This window comes from Xenopus tropicalis, chromosome 9 (assembly GCF_000004195.4).
Source record: "Xenopus tropicalis strain Nigerian chromosome 9, UCB_Xtro_10.0, whole genome shotgun sequence".
NCBI lineage: Eukaryota > Metazoa > Chordata > Amphibia > Anura > Pipidae > Xenopus > Xenopus tropicalis.
The window spans coordinates 8844566-8867612 of record NC_030685.2 but is presented as its reverse complement, the minus strand read 5'-3'; the positions used below and the strand labels follow the sequence as shown (position 1 = coordinate 8867612).

Here is a 23047-nt window from a genome sequence, read left to right as displayed (position 1 = left end):
ATAATAAAGGCAGCCAGGAAAACAGACCCTCTACAATTTGAGGGACATCCTAACCAGATATTTGTGGGCCTTGCACCTCAAACTATCCAATGGAGATGTACCAGCACTGGCTATCCTTCCATCACATAACATCAAGTATCATTGATTATTCCCCTTACGTCTAAACTTCACTTACAGTATTCACCCTCTACAGTCGCGGACGGAATGGAAGTTATACAACATCTTCAACTCTGAGCCCCAGTCCCTCAGTCACCTACTGCCTCACAGAGTTCTTCTCAAATGATAACCCTGTCTCACATATGGGCCAAAACTCAGCACACCCCACGAGGCAAACGGTCTCCTGCAGAACAACCTCAAGATAAATATTCTAATAACTGACCTTTATAACTTTAATCTTTTAGGGCAGGGATCCTCAACCTTTTATACCCGTGAGCCACATTCAAATGGAAAAAGGGTTGGAGAGCAACACAAGCATAAAAATGGTTCCTGGTGGTGCCAATAAGAGCTATAATAGGCCCCATGTGGACTGTCAGCCTACAGAAGGCTCTGTTTGGCATTATACTGGGTTTGTATACAACCAAAACTTGCCTCCAAGCCAAGAATTCAACAATGAGCACCTGTTTTGAGGCCACTGGGAACAACATCCAAGGGGTTGGGGAGCAACATGTTGCTCACGAGCCACTGGTTAGGGGAAAATTAAGCCCAAAATAAAGGATATGCTTATGTCAGCACCGGAGTGAATGCATAGTTGCCCCCTTAAGAACAATAATATATATTAGCCAATTTATTTACTCCATATATTTCAAAAACAGGCAAAAAAAAGTAACCATTTGTTTTCCTATTTCCCTATATTTGTTGCACCGTTATAAGAATTCTGCATTACCCTATGGGAGGTTTTCTAACGACACATAACTGAATAAACAATGGTTACTGATGTTACTGAATGTAATATTTTCCGCTTTACATACAGAAACCAGATAGGCCTGGAATGTGAAAAGGAAAGGACCCAGCCCACTCTTAACTGCCTTATCAATAAGGAGATGCAAGACGCAAGGTTTGGCAAAAACCAGTTTATTTAGTAAGACCATGTTGTTACAAGTTTGTTGGAAAAAAAGTATTTATCTCTGTATATGTTCTAAAATCCCCAATAAACATTTTTATAAAATGGAAAAAAAAAAGTATGTAGTGTGAACTCATTCTTAATTGGAAGAAAAAGTCATTGGGTTTAGGATACATTGCAACCCTTATTCTGCTCCTGTATCTTTCTTTGCATTTCCTCCATTTCTCTCTTCATCCTTTGTTCCTTCATTTTCTGCAGTTCCAGCTCCTCCTCTCCCTTTTTAATTTCCCGCTCATGAATGAACTTGAGTAATTTTTTCTTCCTTTCTTGTCTCTTTTTCTCTGGATCCCCCATTCTCTCCAAGCGAAACTCTATATCTTTGATAATTTCGCAGAAGAACTTCAGCACCTCCTCGTGCCTCCCTCTGGTTTTGATGCAATCTTCTGGGGTGAAATTATCAAGGGCAAAGACTCGCTCCGCCCCTATGTTTTCAAACGTGTCCTTCATTTCTCTCAGATTCCCACAGGTCTTATGGGTCAGAACCACAACAGGAAAGATCTCTGTGAAGAAGAAAAGACTTATAAGAGTTATATGACAATATTGGGTTGATAAATATAGGGTACAGCAAAAGTTTCAGGGTAGGATGTAAAGAATCTCCGAATTTATATATTTTTAATTAGTAGATTCAGGAGGAAGCTGGAAGTGGCGAAACGCGTTAGCGGTGAGAGAGGACACAGAGGAGGAGCACTATACAGGGCAGGACTGCTGAACCCAGGAGCGACACTGCAGGTCTTGATCAGGGAAAGGAAAATGAGCAGCCCCCTGATCCATCCCAGTGACTCTTGATACGCACACCCTATACTCTGTTTGTGAGTGTATTTGGAAGTTTTATTTGTATTAAAGTCATTAAGTTTTTAAAACACATATGGCATATGCATTTATCCCACCGTAAGTGCACAGAAAGGAAAGGGAAACGGAAAAGTCGTGGAATTAACCTAAAGTTGCTAACGTTGGAAATGTACCTAAGTGAAGTGGTTCCTAACACTGCCTGAAACTAAGAGGTGGGAAAGCAGAGAGTCGTGAGCTACAAGCGAACCAATTGGATGCCATGTAAACCCAAGGGGGTCTTATTTCCCCATAAGACCTCATCACTAAGTCTAAAGCAGAAGAGGGCACTTTGGAGTATTTTATTGAACCGTATTTGACCTGGGACACAAGGTATCTGAAGTGAGGAGCATACACTGAAACTTGCACTTATATATATTTGTAAAAGTTCTTTATCCCCATGTCTGATTCCTGTGCCATATAATGACGGGAAAATGCCATAATTATCTCTATATGTAAGGTACCAGCAAGGGGCCTGACACAGTGCTGGGAATCAGCATTCTCATTGGTCACTTCTCTTTCATCTATAATTAAGTTTTGGGTCAGTAGAATTCTCATTGGGGAATCGGTTTCCATGTGTAATTACGTTTTTCATCAACTTCTATAGAGAATTAGGGGGCGTAGTGGGGCAGCTTTACAGTTGGGTTTAGTGTCCCTTTAAGGACTAGGACTCCAAGGCACATTGCTGATGTAGAGGGGGATGGGAAAACTGGCATGTGTGGGCCTGATTCCTCCCAGCCGCTCCCATCTTGGCCTTGGCATTGTGTTGCTGGATATTGTGTGTATTATTAACACTTTATCTACATTTGAGAATGAGTTTGCTAATATTATGGTAGAATAACATGGATGAATAGAAATGGAGCACACACAGTACCGTACCTGTCAGGTCTCTGGCTGTTTCAAGCAACATTTTGATCTCTGGAATTTCTTCATCAGAAATGTTTTTCGTTACACTAGAAATATTAAAAAAAGAAAAAAAAGAAAAAGGCACTTAGTAAGAAAAAAAGAGTCACTGTGTGTCACTTATTTTACTCTGCCCCTTCCTCTCTATTATAATAATACTATATAAGGGAACTTTAATGCATTGCAAATTACACAAGTTTGTGTTGGTGCCAACATGGTTTTATGAGTAATAGATCTAATTTACGGGTAGACTGTCTGCCTGGCAGGGAATAGAGGCAACTTGTCTTGGGCCAACACTGAATGTGCCCATGTACAGGGCCACCCTTGGCACCGGCCCTAAATGCTCCTCCATGTTGTAGAAGTGGCATCACATGTATGGCTGCATGTTAAAGTAAAATGACTCTAAACTGCCTCCAGAATTACCTACCTTTGTCCCAGCATTGTGTCTGACCTGATTCCTCAGTTAGAAGATGATTTTTTCCTTTGCTTCCTTTTGCAGAGTGAAGCCACGCCCCCACTTCCTGTTCAGTTCTCTCATCACTTCGACTACTGTAGTCAAAGTGGAGAGCCTTCTGCACATGCCTGGAGGCAGCAGGAGCCAGTCTGTGCATTAGCAGGGTTTTTTTTTGGATGAGAGACCTGAACAGGAAGTGGGGGCGGGGCTTCACTCTGCACAAGGAAGCAAAGGAAACGATCAACTTCTAACTGAGGAGCCAGGTCAGACACAATGCTGGGACAAAGGTAGGTAATTCTGGAGGCTGTTTAGAGTCATTTTACTGATAGAAAAAAAAAGTTTACTTATTTTTTAAAATCACTTCCGCTGGAATTGACCTTCACCTCTCCCACCCAGCTCTGCCGCCAGATTTGCCCAGGTATAATCTGATGGCGTCTTAGAAGGTTTTATGGGTTTTTTTTTTTTAAATGATATTGCCGAGTGATACATATAGTTACTGTAATCTGTATAATGCTCAGTCTTAGAAATTCTTACCTGTAGACAAAAATAGGGAATATAAAGTCAGATGATTTTACAAATTTCTCAGCCTCCACAATTCTTTCTGCGAGTCCAAATCCTCTGCTCCACTCCACTCCCTGATCCAGGGGCAATAAATTGGCTAGAAATAAAATTAAGTTAAATCATTATTTTTATCTTTATATATGTATGTGTATACTTATATATATATGTGTGTGTGTGTGGACAGGGAGGAAAACTACCCTTTACTATACAGGTCAGCTGTCCCAGGTGCAGGTAAAAAGTAATTAGAAACCAAAAATGGTACTGCACTTGTTTTGTATTGTCAGTTAGTACAAATGTTGTTTGGTTCTAGGAAGTAACTAGTGATGAGCGAATCTGTCCCATTTCGCTTCAACAAAAAAATTGTGAAACGTTGAAAATGTTGCACGTCAAAAAATGTTGTTCAAGAGAATGACGCCCACGACAATTTTTTTAATTTTGCCTTTTTTTAACCCAGCCTTCCTGGCAGTGAAGAGCTAGGTATAAGAGGTGGCTGAGAGACTTAGTAGGTGAAGAAGGAGACACAAGCTGAGGTAATATCCAAGATTCCACAAGATTGATGAATGATAAACATAGTTGTTAAACTGAACTCTAGATTTCAAAATGAGTCTTCCAAATTCTATTGGAAGATATAGTTGGCGTAGTCGGCAGGATGGAAGGCTCTGCCACAAGAATCTTAGGGACAACTGCAGCCCTATTACCCGTGAGTGCTGTAAATAAACCCAAGTTCAATAAAGCCAAGGATGAGGTTGTTGCCCATTTGGAGGGGTTGCATGGGGAGGTCGCTGTGGCCACAGACTAAATTATTTACCTGAATCCAAAGGGAGAGCCTGATACTCCCTCAGTTTGTGATGGAGCTGGAACCTCTGGAATGAATTGATTGAGATGAACAGTCAGGGCCTAGCCATGGGGATTGAACCTGAGAGCTTCCGGACCTTTTGTTGCTGGCTTGTGACACTGAACGTACCCGTAGCCAGCAAGTTACCTTGGCCCTAATTTGAAGAGTTGGCACTGGGGGCACCAGAACACCTGGCTCACACATGTCTCAGCTAAGAGAAGGGCCCAACTAGAAAGGACTCGAATTAGAGGGACTCGTAGTTAAAGGGCAGCCACTCTAGTCTGGAAGAAAAATGGGTCCCTCAAATTCTAAATAGGCCACCACTATGATACATACCCACCACCCCAACTGATGCTAGTTTGCAAGGGCTGGGCACTGTGTTGGCTCAGGTGCAAAAAGGAACCGAGAAGGTCATGGCAAATGCCAGCTGCACATACACAAGGAACCATGCAAATTCAAACTGGCCTTATTGGCTATTGTTTGGGCAGTCACAGAAAAGTTTTCTGAGTATCTTGTGGGGCACCATGTGGACATTATACAGATAACAACCTTCTGGTCTGTTTAGCATCTGCATGCTGGGCACCTTGTTCAGCCGGCCAGGTTTGACTACACTATTTATAATAATCCCAGCAAGTACCACCAGAATGCAGGTGCTCGAGAACACCAAGAGGCACCTGTCAGGCAGTTGGATGATGGAAGGGGTTTGAAATTCCCACCCCAGAAAGTGTGAGTACAGGATGGCTGCTGTTGGGGGGCAGGAACTATTCCCCCAAGGTGCACAACAGTCTGATCCAGCTATACAGCAGGCACTCGATTGGATAAGGCAAGGGGAATTTCCCTCAGGTTAGGGGAGGGCCGGCCACTGTAGCCCAATTGTTGCCTCGGGGGTGGGACTGTAGAAAGCAAGAGAGTGTGTCACCAAAGTAAGTGGCAGTGAGAGACTGAGCAACTCGTTTGCCGGTATTTCTTTGCCTCTGGCTTTCACAAAAAGCTATTGAGCCAAAAGTATTAGTAGTGTACAACTGACTAAAACTGCTAAACTCAGAAACTACTAAAACTAGAAAATGAATGCAAATTACAAAAGTTCTCAAAGAATCGTGCCAAATAAGATTACATCAAATCATTTTTTGGGGTTTAGATCACCTTTAACTATTTCATGTCCCTTTATTTGTGCTAGGGGTTGACATGTGGGTGGTGAATTGAAACTTGATACCAGGGTTGCAGGGGAACAAAGAGCAATAGGAAGGCTGGTAGTTTTTCTAGAAAAGCCAAGGCAGAATTTTGGCCATAGCTTTGAGCCAACTGGTCAGAGAATTTTTTCATCTTGACTGAGCACTACTAGCACTACTACACTCTCTTTCATCTGATTCATTAAGAATTCCAGTACTTTAATATATATTTTTATAGGGACTACATATTGCATGGAACTTGCTTTCCAAATGTAAAACTCTCAAATGGTTTAGGACAGGACAGGCCAGGGATGGCTGACGTACCTTGAATATGCTGACACACAATCACTGTTGCCTGGAGAAGGCATTACTTTTACAGCCATGGACTTACCAAGCTGAGCAAATACTTCCGCTGTCTCATAATCGTTCATCACTGAGCAGCCGCGGTTGTCCACCAGCGTCAGGGTGTCGGTCAGCGGATACGTTACTCTGGTTTTAGTGTCGCCGCCTTCTGATTTTTTGGAGTCTGTATAGTTCTGGTAGTCGCCATCTTCCAAGACGTACTTGCAGGTGTTGATGAAGGAGGATTTGCCGTGTCCCAAGAACCCAAAGAGCTGGAGGAGGACCCGGTCGTAGCCCTGGTTGCCCTTGGGAGTGGGACAGTCATTAAGGCTGTAGTTATTAATATAACAAGTCAGCTCAGGGATTGTATTCATTTTCCTTCCCGGTGACCTGACTCCCTGTCTGTGCCCCGAGGTGAATAATCACTGAGCTGATGGAGATGGATGTTTTATAAGGATCAAATGTGAAAGTAAAAGTAATTTCTTCACCAAACACTACTTACATTCAGAAGCAACAACGTCACATCAAATGAGTTACATGTTAAACCAATTCAAGTTAGGTATTAAATACTGTATAATAGGCAGCTATCTATATTCAGGGATAGGCAATAGAATACACGAGCTGTCTCCGAGAGTGAAGTTCTGCTACATGTATGTGAGTTTAAATACCATGTCCTGGAGCCAAATAGTAACATGGATCTCTGTTTTCTTATCTGGGTATATATTAAAGGAGAACTAAAGTCTAAAATAGAAAATCATTAGAAATGCTGTATTTTGTATACTGAACATAAACATAAACATTCTGATCTTACTGCACAAGCCCAGAGGTTGAGAAGCCTAATTAAAATAATGATTTATGCTTTCAAAGTTGTCCACAGGGGGCTGCCATCTTGTTACTTTGTTATACTATCTTCTATAAGATCTGGCTCCTGCACATGCTCAGTTTGCCCTGGGCTGCTGTTGGGAGGCGGAGCTTAGGGAACGTAGTAAATTATCAAAACAAAAGCACAAAGCCAATGGCTGTATAAATATGCAAAAGAATCCTCCAATGAGAATCCCAGCTGATCTGTATAAATCTGGCTCCCTGTTCTCTGTTCCTGCAATTGGAGTTGGGAGCATTAAGCACAGTTTCCCAGCACTGAACAAGTCTGTCCCTTTATCCCCATGTCTGATTCCTGTGCCATATAATGACGGGAAAATGACATCATTATCTCTATATGTAAGGTACCAGCAAGGGGCCTGTCACAGTGCTGGGAATCTAATTAGCATTCTCATTGGTCAATGCTCTTGTGTATATATTTTTTCCTTCAACCTCCATAGAGAACTAGGTGGAACCTACAAATGATCCCATTGGCACAGAGACACAGGTGCATCATGGGTACAGGTACATATAAACTAGCGCTGCCCTATTATACATATTGTATTACAAAATATAACTAAAAAAAAAAGTTTTAGCTCAGTATTTAGACATAACTTGTTTATAACAGACTCCCAAATATTCCCATATCCCCATCCCCCAAAATATCAGCTCAGAAGATAATTGTGGCTTTTTCTAACCAAAACACATTCTGAATTCTATCTTTCTACAAATGACTCTCTCTAACACTTGCATTACACTGACCAAAGCAAAGGGTTGCTGAGCAGCCTGGGGGTTCCATACACAGCCTGTTTATAATAGTGAGAGCCCAAACTCTGAGCTCAGTGTCAGTCACTTTGCATCCTGGGAAGGAACATAGTGTTTGTGCAGAGGTTCCCCTGTACATATCATGTTGTTCTGCCTATACACCTACTGGCACAGTTTGGCCTCTCCCCGTGTGTAATGCACACAAACCCCCATGCAACTGCTTCATAAACACTTTGAAAGATGTGATTTGTCTGTTGTGTGGTTGTATATATAAAAGCAAAAAAAAAAAAAAAAAATAGCCCCAGTGCTAAAACTAGTAATACTCTGTACCTTAGCCATGGGGGGGAGTGTAAGGTGCATATACAGTCACTGTATTACATACAGACAAACCTTTCCAATGGGGCAGTTTATTCCCAGAGGGGCTGTTGGGTAATAGCAAAGTGACTGAAACTTTTGTCACAGCTTCTGCCTCTGTTTCCAACCTTTGTAACTTATATTTGTTACACAGCTCAGTATTTGGAATCATTACAAGGTGGAAAGAAAAGCCACACTAAGGATTCAGCTAAAGTCTCGCCCCAAGCTGAAAAAGACTTCAGTTTTTTAGAGAGCAGCCAGACAGGACTATGATTGGTTGGCCTGTATGCATGTTTAATAAGGACCAGACCAAGCAGGCAGGGGAAAAGAAGAATATTGTGAGTCGGTCCCTAAGCTCAGGTCACTGACATCAGCCAAGAGCAGACTGAGCATGTGCAGTAGTTGGGCAAGGCAAAAGATGGAGAGCTACTGTGGGCATCTTCAGGGGCATGGGGCTTTATTTCTATAGAGCTTTGGTGGCTTTGGGCTGGTACAAGGGCTCAAAACACATAGCTAAACATTTCTAGCCATATTCATGTTTAGGGTTTAGTTGTCCTTTAAAGTCAATGAGATCCCTTATTGGGCTAGCTTAGGGGCCTAACTGTGTATAAGAGAGCCCCAGCCCTCCAGGGCCAATTAATATTCAAAATAATCCTCCAATGAAATTCCCAGCTGACTATCAGCCCAACTGATAGGTGCCTTTTAATTACACATGGAAACCAATTCATTAATGAGCATTCTACTGACCCAAAACTAATTAAAAATGCAAGAGAACTGTCCAACACTGTTTCCCAATACTTTGACAGCTATCTTGCTTTTATCATACATATAGAGAGTATTCTGTGTTATTTTTTTCCTTTATTATATGGCACAGGAATCAGACATGGGGATAAAGGGACAGACTTGTTCAGTGCTGGGAAACTGTGCTTAATGCTCCCAACTCCAATTGCAGGAACAGAGAACAGGGAGCCAGATTTATACAGATCAGCTGGGATTCTCATTGGAGGATTTGTCTGCATATTAATTGGCCCTGGGGGGCTGGGTCTCACACACAGGCACATAATGAGCAAACTGGGGCACTAAGTACCATTTGCATGTTAGTGACACAACATGGCCGCCCACACTGGGAGCCCCTCCTGTTGCTGGGGACATAGTGCCCGTTAGGAGCATTTTTCCACACAAAATGGTATTGTTTCCCCCAACCAGAGTGTGGGCTCTATTAATCTGCACTTCCACTGGGGTAAACCATTTTCCATTGATAGTTGCCCTTTAAGCTCAATGCCCATCACATTTTGGAATCCTCTCTTACAGTTCTAGGTAACGACATTTAGCTTGAAAAAAGCAACATAAATGTTCTATTATTATCACCTTTACTTCCGATGAATTATCTTGTAATACATTACCCAGCAACGAAAGCATTATATGGGAACACTGATACCAGTTACAGATAATGAGACCTTTAGCACCATATACACCCCCATATAAAGTTTTTCCCACTGAGCATTTTTTTTCTCCACTACAACCACATGTGTAAAAACTGAGGTAGACAAGAAAAACGCATGCGGTTATAGTTAAATATAAAGGGGTTTTTTTTGTATATCATTATAAGAGATGAAAAAGTGCTGCAATTAAAGTGGCAAAACATCTTTCTTTGGCTTGGGCGTATTCAATTTGGATGCAGAATGGCTCATTGGAAGGCTGCACATTTATAAAAAAAATCCAAACTGAAACAGCACGTGCGGGAAAAAACACAGAAAAGTCGCCAAACTTTGACTCTTTCAAATTGTTGCACCAAAACCGCAACTTTTTAAAACTGTCACAAAGAAAGATCTTCCAGGGAAGGGACATCTGCCATTGACTTCTACTTGACGTCGGCTAGCTTTAGCTGTCGAATTGCCGTATTCAGATTTTTAATCATTTTGATGCGTCGTAAATCTTGGAAAAGTCACAACTTTTTTTTTAGCAACTTGAGAAAAAAAAATCGAACCATTGGTAAATGGCCCCCTAAAAGATAGCTGCTGAGGTCCAGGGGAATACCTCTAACCCCACTAGGGAAATAAGTGTTGCAAATGAGTTCAGGCCGTGGGCTGAAGGTGGGCTCCATCTGGGAGCTGCAGTCCAGCAACATCAGGGTTGTATTCTTAAAGCAATATTGCACAATAAAACTTTCCCAGCTCTCTAGGGCCCGCATTGGCAGCATTGAAATGCAAAAGAATCCTCCAATGAGAATCCCAGCTGATCTGTATAAATCTGGCTCCCTGTTCTCTGTTCCTGCAATTGGAGTTGGGAGCATTAAGCACAGTTTCCCAGCACTGAACAAGTCTGTCCCTTTATCCCCATGTCTGATTCCTGTGCCATATAATGACGGGAAAATGACATCATTATCTCTATATGTAAGGTACCAGCAAGGGGCCTGACACAGTGCTGGAAATCAGCATTCTCATTGGTCACTTCTCTTGCATCTATAATTAAGTTTTGGGTCAGTAGAATTCTCATTGGGGAATTGGTTTCCATGTGTAATTACGTTTTTCATCAACTTCTATAGAGAACTAGGGGGCGCAGTGGGACAACGTTACGGTTCGGTTTAGTTTCCCTTTAAATGTCAATTGCAAGGAGCGTTATTATTTGAATAGATGACTATGAATAATGTAAATCTATGTACTTTGTCCCTATGCTAGTATATACTCAGAATGAAAGTGAAATTAGTTTGGTTAAAATTAATCCAAAGTGCGTGAGTAATAAACCAGCAAGTGCCAATCCCATTTGGGGATCTAATCTGGAAAAGTGTTAGTGTCAAGCTCTAGAAAGGAAAAACAAGCAATTAAGCAATTAACACTAATGATACTTTGGGGGGGGGTGAGTAAGAGCCTAATAAAGAATATCAGGCAGTTTAGTTGGTAACAAGACAAGAGTCATTCCAGCCGGAGGGCTACCAACTTAATGAGCAGAATGGTGTTCAACTGACCAACCCATCCAAACCCACTTACACGGGTATCTCCTGTCAGAAATATGTCAGCTTGATACAAATGTTTTATGGTCATCTAAATATAGAAATGAGCTTTAAAAAGTACCGGTTTTGGCTGATTGAAAATTTCTGCAAAATCCCCACTAGCCCCGCCCATCTGTTCCACTTCCTGCTGCCTCCTTTCCCAGGCTGTGCAGGGGGGCGGCGGCACTGTAGGATAGGAACCAATCAGCAGCTAGGCTGACTTGATAGGGAACTGAAGCCTGTCTATGTTTGTGTGACTGCAGGGCTGTGATTGGCTCTCCCCCTCCTACTGTGCTTCTGGCAGGGACCGTTAGGACACGCCCACCCCTCATGTGAAACCCAGACAGGGACCTGAGAGGATCTATAGGGAGCTCCAATAAAGGGGCCATTGTTACAGATAGGGTTAATGTTTAGCCCAAAGGGAAACCAGCACCGTATATTATTCATAATTGTCTACAGGGTTTTTCATTTATCTTATATGTATTTTTTAAGGAAAATTTACTTGCTTTTTACAAAACAGTTGTTAGATGGGAAGAATTAACTTCCAGGAGTAGGTCAGTTTGATATTTTGCTCCCTCAAAATGCATTTGGCTGTTTGCTGCACCATTCACTTAAAGGGAATGTAAACCCAATCATAACACTGTCCCACTGCGCCCCCTAGTTTTGCTAGAGAAGTTGCCAAAAAAACATAATTATAGATGGAAGAAAATTCACCAATGAGTTACCCACAATAGGAAAAAATTATCACAGGTGACTAATATCCTGGTTTGCCATTACCCTAAGCTATCATGTAGTTATGTCTCTTTTAAATAAAAGCTAATTCTAGATGTAGTGAACCCAAGGGGTCAATTCCTCCACTGCCTCAAGAAGTTGTAACCTTTGCCCTGGGGAAGGGATATGTTCCTATAGGCCCTGGGGTAGTGGGGGTGTTCCTGTCCTTAGGTTATACAAGGGGAGGGATCATATGAGTCTTTCTCTTTGGACTCCTCCTGGTGCCAGGGGTGAATGGGGGGGAAGAGGAGGAGGAGGGAGGGGGAGGAGGGGGGAAGAGGAAGAGGAGGGGGGAGGAGGGGGAAGAGGAGGAGGAGGGGGGAGCAGGAAGGGGGAGGAGGAGGAGGAGGGAGGAGGACCCTAACAAAAGGAGAACACTTAGAAATGCCAGGCAAATGCAGAGATAACAAACAGGACAGGTATCAACCAGAGCCGTATTTATATATAGGCATGTACCTAGGGTGGCAGCTTTTGGGGGACAGCCTTGTGTGCCTATATATTAGATTTATACTATAATTTAAAAAAAAAAAGCCTCCAGCTTCCACTATGGAAATCTATTAAGGAAGCAGGGGTAGTGAGGGTTTTTATGTGGTTTTATTAAAAACTTCACAAAAGAGAATTAACAGAACTCAGACCGACATGCCGGCCAATAATTTCAAGTTACAACTAAAAATTCACCCCCCAGTCCACTGGCCAAATGTCCTGATGAAGATCCTGACATATGGACAAAAGCAGTCTCAGTCCTGGGAAGAGTCTATGATTTTGCCGTGGATTTCCGGAAGAGGACGATAGAAAATCAAAACCATTTACATCCTGTTGCTCCCGGGGGTCTGAAGGAGCAAAATCCAACATAGTGAGCTTGGCAGGTCCAGAAAGCTCCAAGTCCCATGTAAGAACCCAGTCTAATAACAACGTGACAACTCCCAGAAAACCTGGGAGAAACATATTGTTACCTGAACTATGGCCCCATGGGGATCCCAGTTGAGAGCACAAATAACCAGTAAGCCAGGCAGCAGCTAACAGGGTAAGGGCGGCTAATGTGGGCCCTGGTATCATGGCACTGGGACGTGCAGCTTGGCCAACTCCCTAACCATTGCCCTCACCATGGTGTCTACAGAGGTGTTAGGGTGCCCAATGGTCTGCTTGCACCGGAACTGCCACAGGAAATACTTAAAGACCGACACAATGATGTAGGTGTGGTCAGCACTGTAGGCGGTGTTATCTAGCGTTCCATAGGCCAGGTGAGCGTATCCGGCCACTTTCAGAGAAGGAAAGGGTTGGGGGCCAGGCTGCACTGCAGAGCCTCTATACAGTACTGGTAGCAAACCTAGATATAACTTACTCTGCTAGTTCATACTTCCTAGATGCTAATAATACAGATAACCCTGACCAGAGAAGGGCAGTGCTGTGCCACCATGTTTCCGTGAACAGAGCCCATACACAAGGGAATTTCACCCTGGTTTCCCCCACGGTGGAGCACAGGGCAAAACACAATCCATTCTCTATTATGGGGCTGTACTGACAGACACATGTAAGTGCTAAATGCAGCTGGAATTCAACATGACGCATTCCACCTACTCTTAGTGCTAAAATGCGGCTGTGCCAGTACAGAGACGCTGCATTTTTTTTTCCCTACCTAAACCACCCGCAAAGGTCATGTCTGGCTCTTCTTATATTCCTTATTAATGGAGTGTATTCATTGCTCCTAACGGGCAATTTTATTTGTGAGCAGCTGCATATAATCCGATGGCAAGAACAAGAAGTATTCCATTTAAAAAGTATTTTCTCTTCCTTGTCAAGAAAACAATACATATTACTCATTAGCAAACCTCCTTTAGTGAGCTGTACCAAAGCCATACGGCATTGCAAACCTGCTCTGGTCTTATGTATTGGGGTGGTACTGCCCTAAGCGAAGGGGTTCTAAACCCAACTATAATGCTGTCGCACTGGGCCCCCAAGTTTAACCACAGAAGTTACTGAAAAGCATCATTATGTCATTTTCCCATCATTATATGGCACAGGAATCAGACATGGGGATAAAGGGACAGACTTGTTCAGTGCTGGGAAACTGTGCTTAATGCTCCCAACTCCAATTGCAGGAACAGAGAACAGGGAGCCAGATTTATACAGATCAGCTGGGATTCTCATTGGAGGATTCTTTTGCATTTCAATGCTGCCAATGCGGGCCCTAGAGAGCTGGGAAAGTTTTATTGTGCAATATTGCTTTAAGAATACAGCCCTGATGTTGCTGGACTACAGCTCCCAGCATGCCTCACCCTTCATTAAATGTTACATTATTCTGGGATTTGTAGTCCAGCAACAGCAGTAATGCTTGCTTAAGCAGTGCTGGGCAGCAGGGTTTATATCCCCTTTAACATCTAAAATGTAACATGTTAACATGCCAAACAATGAGCAAACACAGGCCAAAACAGTTGGTGGGTCAGGCCCAGGGAGTACATTCTCACTGCTTTTACTTAATATTCAGAGTAAAGGTGCAAACCATACCTCCCAACATTTGAAAAACAAAAAGAGGGACAAAAAGATTTGGCGCGCACGCAGCGTGGCAATGTTTTTTGGCCATGTCCACTTTTGTGACCACGCCCCCAATTAACACACCCCATTTTTTTCTAAAAATACTCCTTTTATATAGTTGAAATGGTGGGATCAGATGCAAATGTGCTATACCCTCATACTGTACTACCTAAGGAAGCCCACAGAGCCCCCCCATACACAGTGCCCTTCATACACAGAGCCCCCCCATACACAGTGCCCTTCATACACAGAGCCCCCCCATACACAGTACCCTTTATATACAGTACCCTTTATACACAGTGCCCCCCATACACAGAGGCCCCCCAAACACAGAGGCCCCCCATACACAGAGCCCCCCAAACACAGAGGCCCCCCAAACACAGAGGCCCCCCATACACAGAGGCCCTCCTGTGGCTCCTTCTCCGGCGGTCCCTGGCCCTTTTATAAGGTTGCGCCCCGTGTGTATGTGTGACACCCAAACACAGAGGCCCCCCAAATAAAAGGGCCAGGGACCGCCAGAGAAGGAGCCACAGGAGAGAAGCAGCGCAAGGAGTCGGAACGCTCATCCCGCTGTCACGGATCCTTCTATGAATGTCCCGCATTTCCGTAATCTATTACGAAAATGCGGGACATTCAGGGAACTATCCAGGACAGCGGGATGAGCTATAGAAAGCGGGACAGTTGGGGGGTATGGCAAACCAATGTTTTTGTTAACAGCATAACTGTAATCATGGCATTTCCATAGCTAAAACACATACAGATTCATCATATTTAACAGCCATTATCTCCCTCATTTCCCAGGACATAGATGTGGTCAAAGCTTACTGGGAGGTGTGGGGATGAATGGGGAGGCCATTTTACAAATTACCTATGGATTCAATAGAGTGGGGGTGTGGCCTTAAGGTAAACTTATGGACAAACCTATTAGCATTAATCAGTGTCTCCAATGCATAAAAATTTCTAGAGGGTGAAAAGGACAGGTAAGTTGTGTGTTAGTTAATTGCTTTTTAGACAAGTTCAGAACATAAGTCTCTTTTTCCCCCTTTGTTCTCGGAGATGATAATTTGGGAAGTTCCCCCGTCAAGGGATCACCTTGTTCACATGGGCATCCTGATTCTTGACTCATTTGTCGACTTGCAGTAGTTGTACATCCCCAGTTCCATGATTTTCTATTGTCATCCACCTCAATATCTGAAGCACATACATCATTCTTACTACATCCACAAGGTTTATTAAGGTGGCCATACACGTTCAGATTTCAGTCTTGCTCCGACGAACGATCGCCGAATGTTCGTATTTCGGTCGTACGTTACCGATCTTACATAAACAGTCCGATCACAACAGCAGGATTTTAGTTGGATAAAGCACAAATCAAACAATTTTCTCACCACAAACTCACAGACAATAGTCATACGAACTTTATGCCCCGGAACCAGTAGTGGCGTAGGTTGACCCTGGAAATGACGTACATATAGTACGGCGGTATACGAAAAGACGCGCTTATTGTACGAACGATCTTCCGTGTGTGCACAAGGTATCATGGTTTGTGCTTTTATTTCTTTTTTTGCTGACCATGAGTCCTGTATTTATGAGTGCAAAATACAGAGCAGCACTTGCAATAGTATTAGCATCAGAAGAAGAAGAAGAAGAAGAAGAAGAAGAAGAAGAAGAAGAAGAAAGAAAAGCGTTCATGTTGCATTAAGCAATGGCATTTAAAGCGTGAAACTTTGTCTCATATGGCACTTCTACAAGAGTTGAAAGCTCATAACCCTGATGATTTCAAAAATTATCTGAGGATGTCGGAATCATGCTTCCGATCCCTACTCCAGATGGTGGGTCCACTTATTCAAAAACAAGACACGGTAATGAGAAAAGGTAAGGTGTTTATATAATGTATATATATAATATTTAATAATTCATTGCCAAGTTTTGAAATAACAATGAAGCATAACAATGAAGTACTATCTATCTATCTATCTATCATCTATCTATCTATCTATCTATCATCTATCATCTATCATCTATCTATCTATCATCTATCTATCTATCTATCTATCTATCATCTATCTATCTATCTATCTATCTATCATCTATCATCTATCTATCTATCTATCTATCTATCTATCATCTATCTATCTATCTATCTATCTATCTATCTATCTATCTATCTATCTATCTATCTATCATCTATCTATCTATCTATCATCTATCTATCATCCTACTATCTATCTATCTATCTATCTATCTATCTATCTATCTATTTATCCATCTATCTATCTATTTATCTATCTATCTATCATCTATCTATCTATCATCTATCTATCATCTATCTATCTATCTATTTATCTATCTATCTATCTATCTATCTATCTATCTATCATCTATCTATCTATCTATCTATCTATCATCTATCTATCTATCTATCTATCTATCTATCTATTATCTATCTATCTATCATCTATCTATCATCTATCTATCTATTTATCTATCTATCTATCTATCATCTGTCTATCTATCTATCTATCTATCTATCTATCTATCTATCATCTATCTATCATCTATCTACAGTATCTATCTATTATATATCTATCTATCATCTATCTATCTATCTATCTATCTATCTATCTATCTATCTATCTATCTATCATCTATCTATCATATATCTATCTATCTATTATCTATCTATCTATCATCTATCTATCTATCTATCTATCTATCTATCTATCTCTCTATTAAATTTCTATCAATATAAATACACAGTGAATACAACCATACCTTTAAAATGCAGTGTTTTTAAAGCTAGCGGTATGCAATGGCCACTGCAAGGAGTGGTTTTTAATATACTTGCCTTTAATATACCACAATATGCTAGGAAGTTGATGATATATACTGTATATGTATTGATATATTAACATATAGACACGTTTTAAAAAAAGTTTCCTGAGACTTCAGAAGAGTGAAAAGTAATTGCGTAACAGTTCAATGATTATTGGAGTTTCCCAAACTGTGGCGGTGCAATACATGGGAAGCACATTTGTATAAACCCACCACCAAATTCCGGTTCATATTTTTTCAATTACAAAGGCTTTTTTAGTATTGTATTGCTTGCTATTGTGAATGCAAATTATGAATTTATTATGATTGATATTGGCAAGAATGGAAGACTATCTGATGGTGGTGTTATTGAACAAACGCATTTCAAAAATCAAGAGCAAACAATTGAATTTGCCAACTAATGAGGAGACCAAGGAAGGGCTCAATTTTGTATTTGTTGCTGATGAGGCCTTTGGTCTACATGAAAACCTTTTGAAACCGTTTCCGCAGAAAGTGTTAACTCCTGAAAGAAAGATCTTCAATTATAGACTGTCACGAGCTAGGCGAGTTGTTGAAAATGCGTTTGGAATCCTGGCAAATCGTTTTCGTATTTTCCACACCTCTATAAATTTATGCCCAGAGAAAATTGATATTGTTGTTCTTTCCTGTTGTGTTCTACATAATTTCCTGCGCAAGAACAATCATGGTTCTTATGCCCCTGATAGCATGGTGGAACAAGAGGCTATTCAAGCAGGGACCATAGTAACAGCTGAATGGCGTAATGAGAGCAACAGGCTTCTACAATTGCAAAGTTCACAAACAAGAAACACATCAAATGATGCCAAAACCAATTATCTACAGTACTTCAATGGTGTTGGCAAAGGTGACTGGCAATTTCGTATGGTTTAAAGAGTTTCACCTGTTTGCAAATATTTCTGAAATGTGAATGAACCAGTTATTCTATACCAATTACACAATAAACAAATCGTTTGTTGAAACTTAAAACCTTTTATTGTAGTGCGTTAAATAAACAGCAACCATAACTTAAATCAAAAAGAAAAACAAGTGTGGTGTAAACAAGTGCAAGAGCAATTATTATAAGTTTGTGTACTAGCTCAAATTGTTTTCCTGGAACTGTAAACTATTCTCTGAGTTTATTGGGGAAGGGCTATTGAAGAAGGGGATACTCCTGTTTGTTGGTGAGGGGGTTGAGGAACATGGATTATTATTATTAGGGTATGTATGGGGTGGGTATTGAGGGTAGTGGGTCCAATATTGGTGTGGTGGTTGTGGAACTATTGGCAAGAAATCTGGGTTCATGAATGTTTCTGCCATCCTGGGTAGAGATGTAGCGAACTGTTCGCCGGCGAACTAATTCGCGCGAACAGCGGACTTTTGGCGATGTTCGCCACTTTGGGTTCGCCGCGTTTTTTTTTTTTGGCGCCGCGTTTTTTCGCCTTGGTTTTTCCGCCGCGTTTTTTCGCATATATGCATATACATAGGAATAGCTTGCGGGGTTTTTTTTGGCGTTATTTTTTGCCGTTTTTTATTTTTTTTGCGTTATTTTTTGGCGGTTTTTTTTGGAGTATTTTTCAGAGAAGTTTTTGCCCTTGATCCCCCTCCTGCATGCCACTGCCCAGGTCGTGGCACCCTTTAAACAACTTTAAAATCAGTTTTCTGGCCAGAAATGGCTTTTCTAGGTTTTAAAGTTCGCCTTCCCATTGAAGTCTATGGGGTTCGCAAAGTTCGCGAATATTCGCGAGTTTTGGCGAAAGTCCGCAAACGGGTTCGCGAACATTTTTGCGCGGGTTCGCTACATCTCTAATCCTGGGGGGAAAAACATGTACTATCAAACTAGTGGTCAGAAAAGCATATTCTGGTATAGGTACCATACATACTTCACAATGAAATCATGTAAGTGACCAATCACTGGGTTACAAAAGTAGTAAAGCAACAGTTTGTAACTGAAAAAAGTAGTGGGACATTGTTAAAAAACATTCTATACAGTCTATAGGAGTTCATATATTCACAGTACGCAAGCAAACATTCGTTTGGTCGTCCATCCGAACGATCTTTAAACAGTCTCTTTGTGTTTTTTTTTCTTTTTGTTTTATTTTTAAATGAAAAACCCACCATATGATACGAATAACAAATAATTATATCAAACACACTCACCTGAATGCTAAACCATGGATTCCAAAGGGAAAAAATACGGGGTCGTTTGGACGAAGATGAACGATCGTGCCACACTCCCTGAACACAAAGTATTTGCAGAAACACATGCGATACTACGTCATTTCCGCTGACGTCACACGGGTTCTGGTGCCAGTTCTTCTCGTCTTCTTCATGGAGAGACCTGCCACAGAGAGGGTTGCTACAACAATGGCCAGAGCTACACCTTTGAGTCGTGCAGAAATGGTATACATGGTACAAATCCTAGAGAAGCATGACTATGATGCCAAAAAAGCGGTATACCATCGGGCAAATACACGAAAAGATAAGATTCTTAATAAAGTAATTGAAGGTCTCAAAACCAAATTTGGCATGCTGCGCTCTAAAGACCAACTGCGGAAGCGCTGGTCAGATCTAAAGTTGAGGGAGGAAGAGCAGTTACAAAGCATTTATTGGACTATAAATAAAAGTAATTTACAAAACTATAATAAAGTTAGCGGTGCGTCAGGACGAACACCGTCACCATACTTTTAATGTTTGTGTATTATCTATTGTATTGCTCTGTCCTTTTCCCTTCTACTTTCACTCACTCTCCTGATACGGCTTCCCCTTCTCTGCGGTGCTGGCTCTGTTCCTATAATAGCTTATCATAACTTGTTCATTTTGTGTTATATTTTAATAACTGTGTGTTCTTGTAGAACAAATCAAGAGAGCAAGACTTCTTGCCATGAAAAGAAACAGAGGACAACCAACTGATTTAAACCAAAATACTCAGGATACAGCTGTTGAAGGCATTGAAGAGAATAGCTCCACTACAGATGCTGCTTTGGATGTGAGTTTAGAATCTCAGAAAACAGACAACACTGAAGAGCCCCACAGCTCCTCGCAAGACACGCTGCCAGGGCCGCCATCAGGGTGGCACAGGGGGGACAGTTGTCCCAGGGAGTGGGAGTAAATAGCTGGGGTGGAGGGTGGGGAGCAGGAGTAATTAGCTGGGGTGGAGGGCGGGGAGTGGGAGTAAATAGCTGGGGTGGAGGGTGGGGAGCGGGAGTAAGTAGCTGGGGTGGAGGGCAGGGAGCGGGAGTAAGTAGCTGGGGTGGAGGGCGGGGAGCAGGAGTAAATAACTGGGGTGGAGGGTGGGGAGCGGGAGTAAGTAGCTGGGGTGGAGGGCAGGGAGCGGGAGTAAGTAGCTGGGGTGGAGGGCGGGGAGCAGGAGTAAATAACTGGGGTGGAGGGGGTTGAGCGGGAGTAAGTAGGTGGGGTGGAGGGCAGGGAGCGGGAGTAAGTAGGTGGGGTGGAGGGCAGGGAGCGGGAGTAAGTAGCTGGGGTGGAGGGCGGGGAGCAGGAGTAAATAACTGGGGTGGAGGGCAGGGAGCGGGGAGTAAGTATCTGGGGTAGAGGGCGGGGAGCGGGGAGCGGGAGAAAGTAGCTGGGGTGGAGGGCAGGGAGCCGGAGGAAGTCATTGGGGGTGGAGCTGGAGGATACTGGGGGAAGCCACAGGCGGACACTGGGGGGTGCTGTGCAGATGCAGCGGGGAGCTGGACGATTCTGATTCTGGGGGGGGAAGCCAGAGGATGCTTGGGGGGTTTGGGAGCTGGAGGATGCTGGGAAGGACTCTGGTGGGAGCTGGAGGACGCTGGGGGGCCTGGCTACCAATGTTTTAGGGGGGCCCTGGCTACCAATGTTTTAGGGGGGCCCTGGCTACCAATATTTTAGGGGGGCCCTGGCTACCAATGTCTGTGTGTCCTTTGTACTGATGGGAGGGGCCATTGGGGGGCAGGGCTTGGGAGGAGGGGGGCCCTGTGATTTCTGATGGTGGCCCTGCATGCTGCCCATATCAGGTTTGTGCATAGATGGATGGTCTTTGTACTAGGGTTTGTTAAGTTGCATATATTTTAATGTATGTATCTTATTTAAGGTTTGGATGATGAATCCAACAAGGAAACCAGCATAAAACACAACTTCCTGAGTAAACTGAGAAGCTGCGCTGATCGCTTCCAAGTCGCAAAGAAAGCCATACAGTGTTCAGGGGAAGCCATAGTATTCCTGGAACAAGAAATTGCCGAAATTATTGACAAGATTGAAAAAAATCTGATTAGTTTTCATGTTTCTTCAAATTTTAAATGTCTTCTAAATAGTTTGTGCAGATCTTCTACAAAGTTTCTTTTTATATATTTTATATATTTTCAAATTTTTTTTTGTGTTTGTGAAAGAAACAAACAACATATTAGAAAATCATACCAAAATAAACACATTCTATTTGTTGTACCACACCAAATTTCCTTGACTTTGTTAATTTAGTTGGTTAGCAACCACTCATACTAAAGAAGAACAATTAATAAACGTTGCTAGAGAAAGTTTACTTGGTAACCACCCCTGCAGCAGGATACCATAGGTAGTGCAGGCATAAAATACAATAAAATCTGGGGGAACTTATGTAGCATGAAATGCAAGGTTGTTAAAGTTCCACGCACGTATGAACGTACGCATAATAAATGCACGTATAATAAACGTACGTACGTTTCTATGCACGCGCAATTTTCATTACATGTCATAGGTCATCAGGTCACACATACGCCATAGGTCGCCCAAGCTATCGTCCAATACAAAATACATGCACAGATTTTATCGTCATTCGACAGAAATTTTCTAACCTGACCGATCGCCATGGTACAACAATTGTCGGGACGATAATTCGGAGTCCACACACGGGCCGAAAGTCGGACAAACATCGTACGATGATATCTGTGTATGTCTCAGGATCGATCCCATGTCCTTAAACAGCTCAACAGCTCTCTGTTCACGATCCCGCTGTGAAGAGACAAAGGAAAGCGAGGAGCAAAGGGAAAAACTCTCATTCATAACACATGATTCATCCTCGTTGCACGTAAGGCTCTTACCTTGGGCAATGTGCTTTCTCCTACTTTAGGTAAATCAAGAAAGATGAAAACCACGTGGTTAGATACCAAAGGGACTTACCCTTGGGGTGCATGGAAATGTGTCACCTGCATCTATGTTAAGAGATTCATCCATTTTCAAAGTTCGGTGACTGGTAGATTCTTTGAAATGGGCATGTCTGCAAATTGTAATTCGCGATATGTAGTGTATCCTTTGACTTGTCTACTTAATAAAGAGTATGAATTAGGCCCACAGATATAAATGTGGTGCAGATTGTTTTTAATTATTCATTATGGTTTTACCTTTTTCCCTAATGGCTACCAAGCATATGCGTGCAAAATAAAGAAGCAGTGACCTACAGCACTTATATTTGCCTATGTGTGTCCATATAGATTGTAAGCTCTGCGGGGCAGGGACCTCCATCCTCTTGTGTCTTTGACTCTTAACTTATTGCAACTGTAACTGTATCTTGTATTTATTTGTATTTATTGTTATACTTTGTATTTATCTATTATCTTATTAATCCCCTGTTTGTATTAATGTATTCTACTGTACAGTGCTGCGTACATAAGTAGCACTTTATAAATAAAGATATACATACATACATACAAAGTAGGCTCCCTCTTTCCTTTACATATTAATTGTTGTGAATTGTATAGTATGAATTAGCTGGCAAAGGGTAACA

At 42.1% G+C, this 23047-nt stretch overlaps 1 protein-coding gene across 1 annotated transcript; it reads right to left on the bottom strand.

Moving 5' to 3' along the window:
• Window positions 1–1055: 1055 nt before the first annotated feature.
• Window positions 1056–6977, bottom strand: LOC100487008. Its single transcript, XM_018097331.2, has 4 exons — window positions 6259–6977; window positions 3837–3960; window positions 2825–2898; window positions 1056–1620 (listed from the first exon to the last, which is right to left on the bottom strand). Exons 1-4 carry the CDS (start codon window positions 6581–6583, stop codon window positions 1226–1228), a joined length of 918 nt encoding a protein of 305 aa, XP_017952820.2. The 5' UTR covers window positions 6584–6977; the 3' UTR covers window positions 1056–1225.
• Window positions 6978–23047: the final 16070 nt, after the last annotated feature.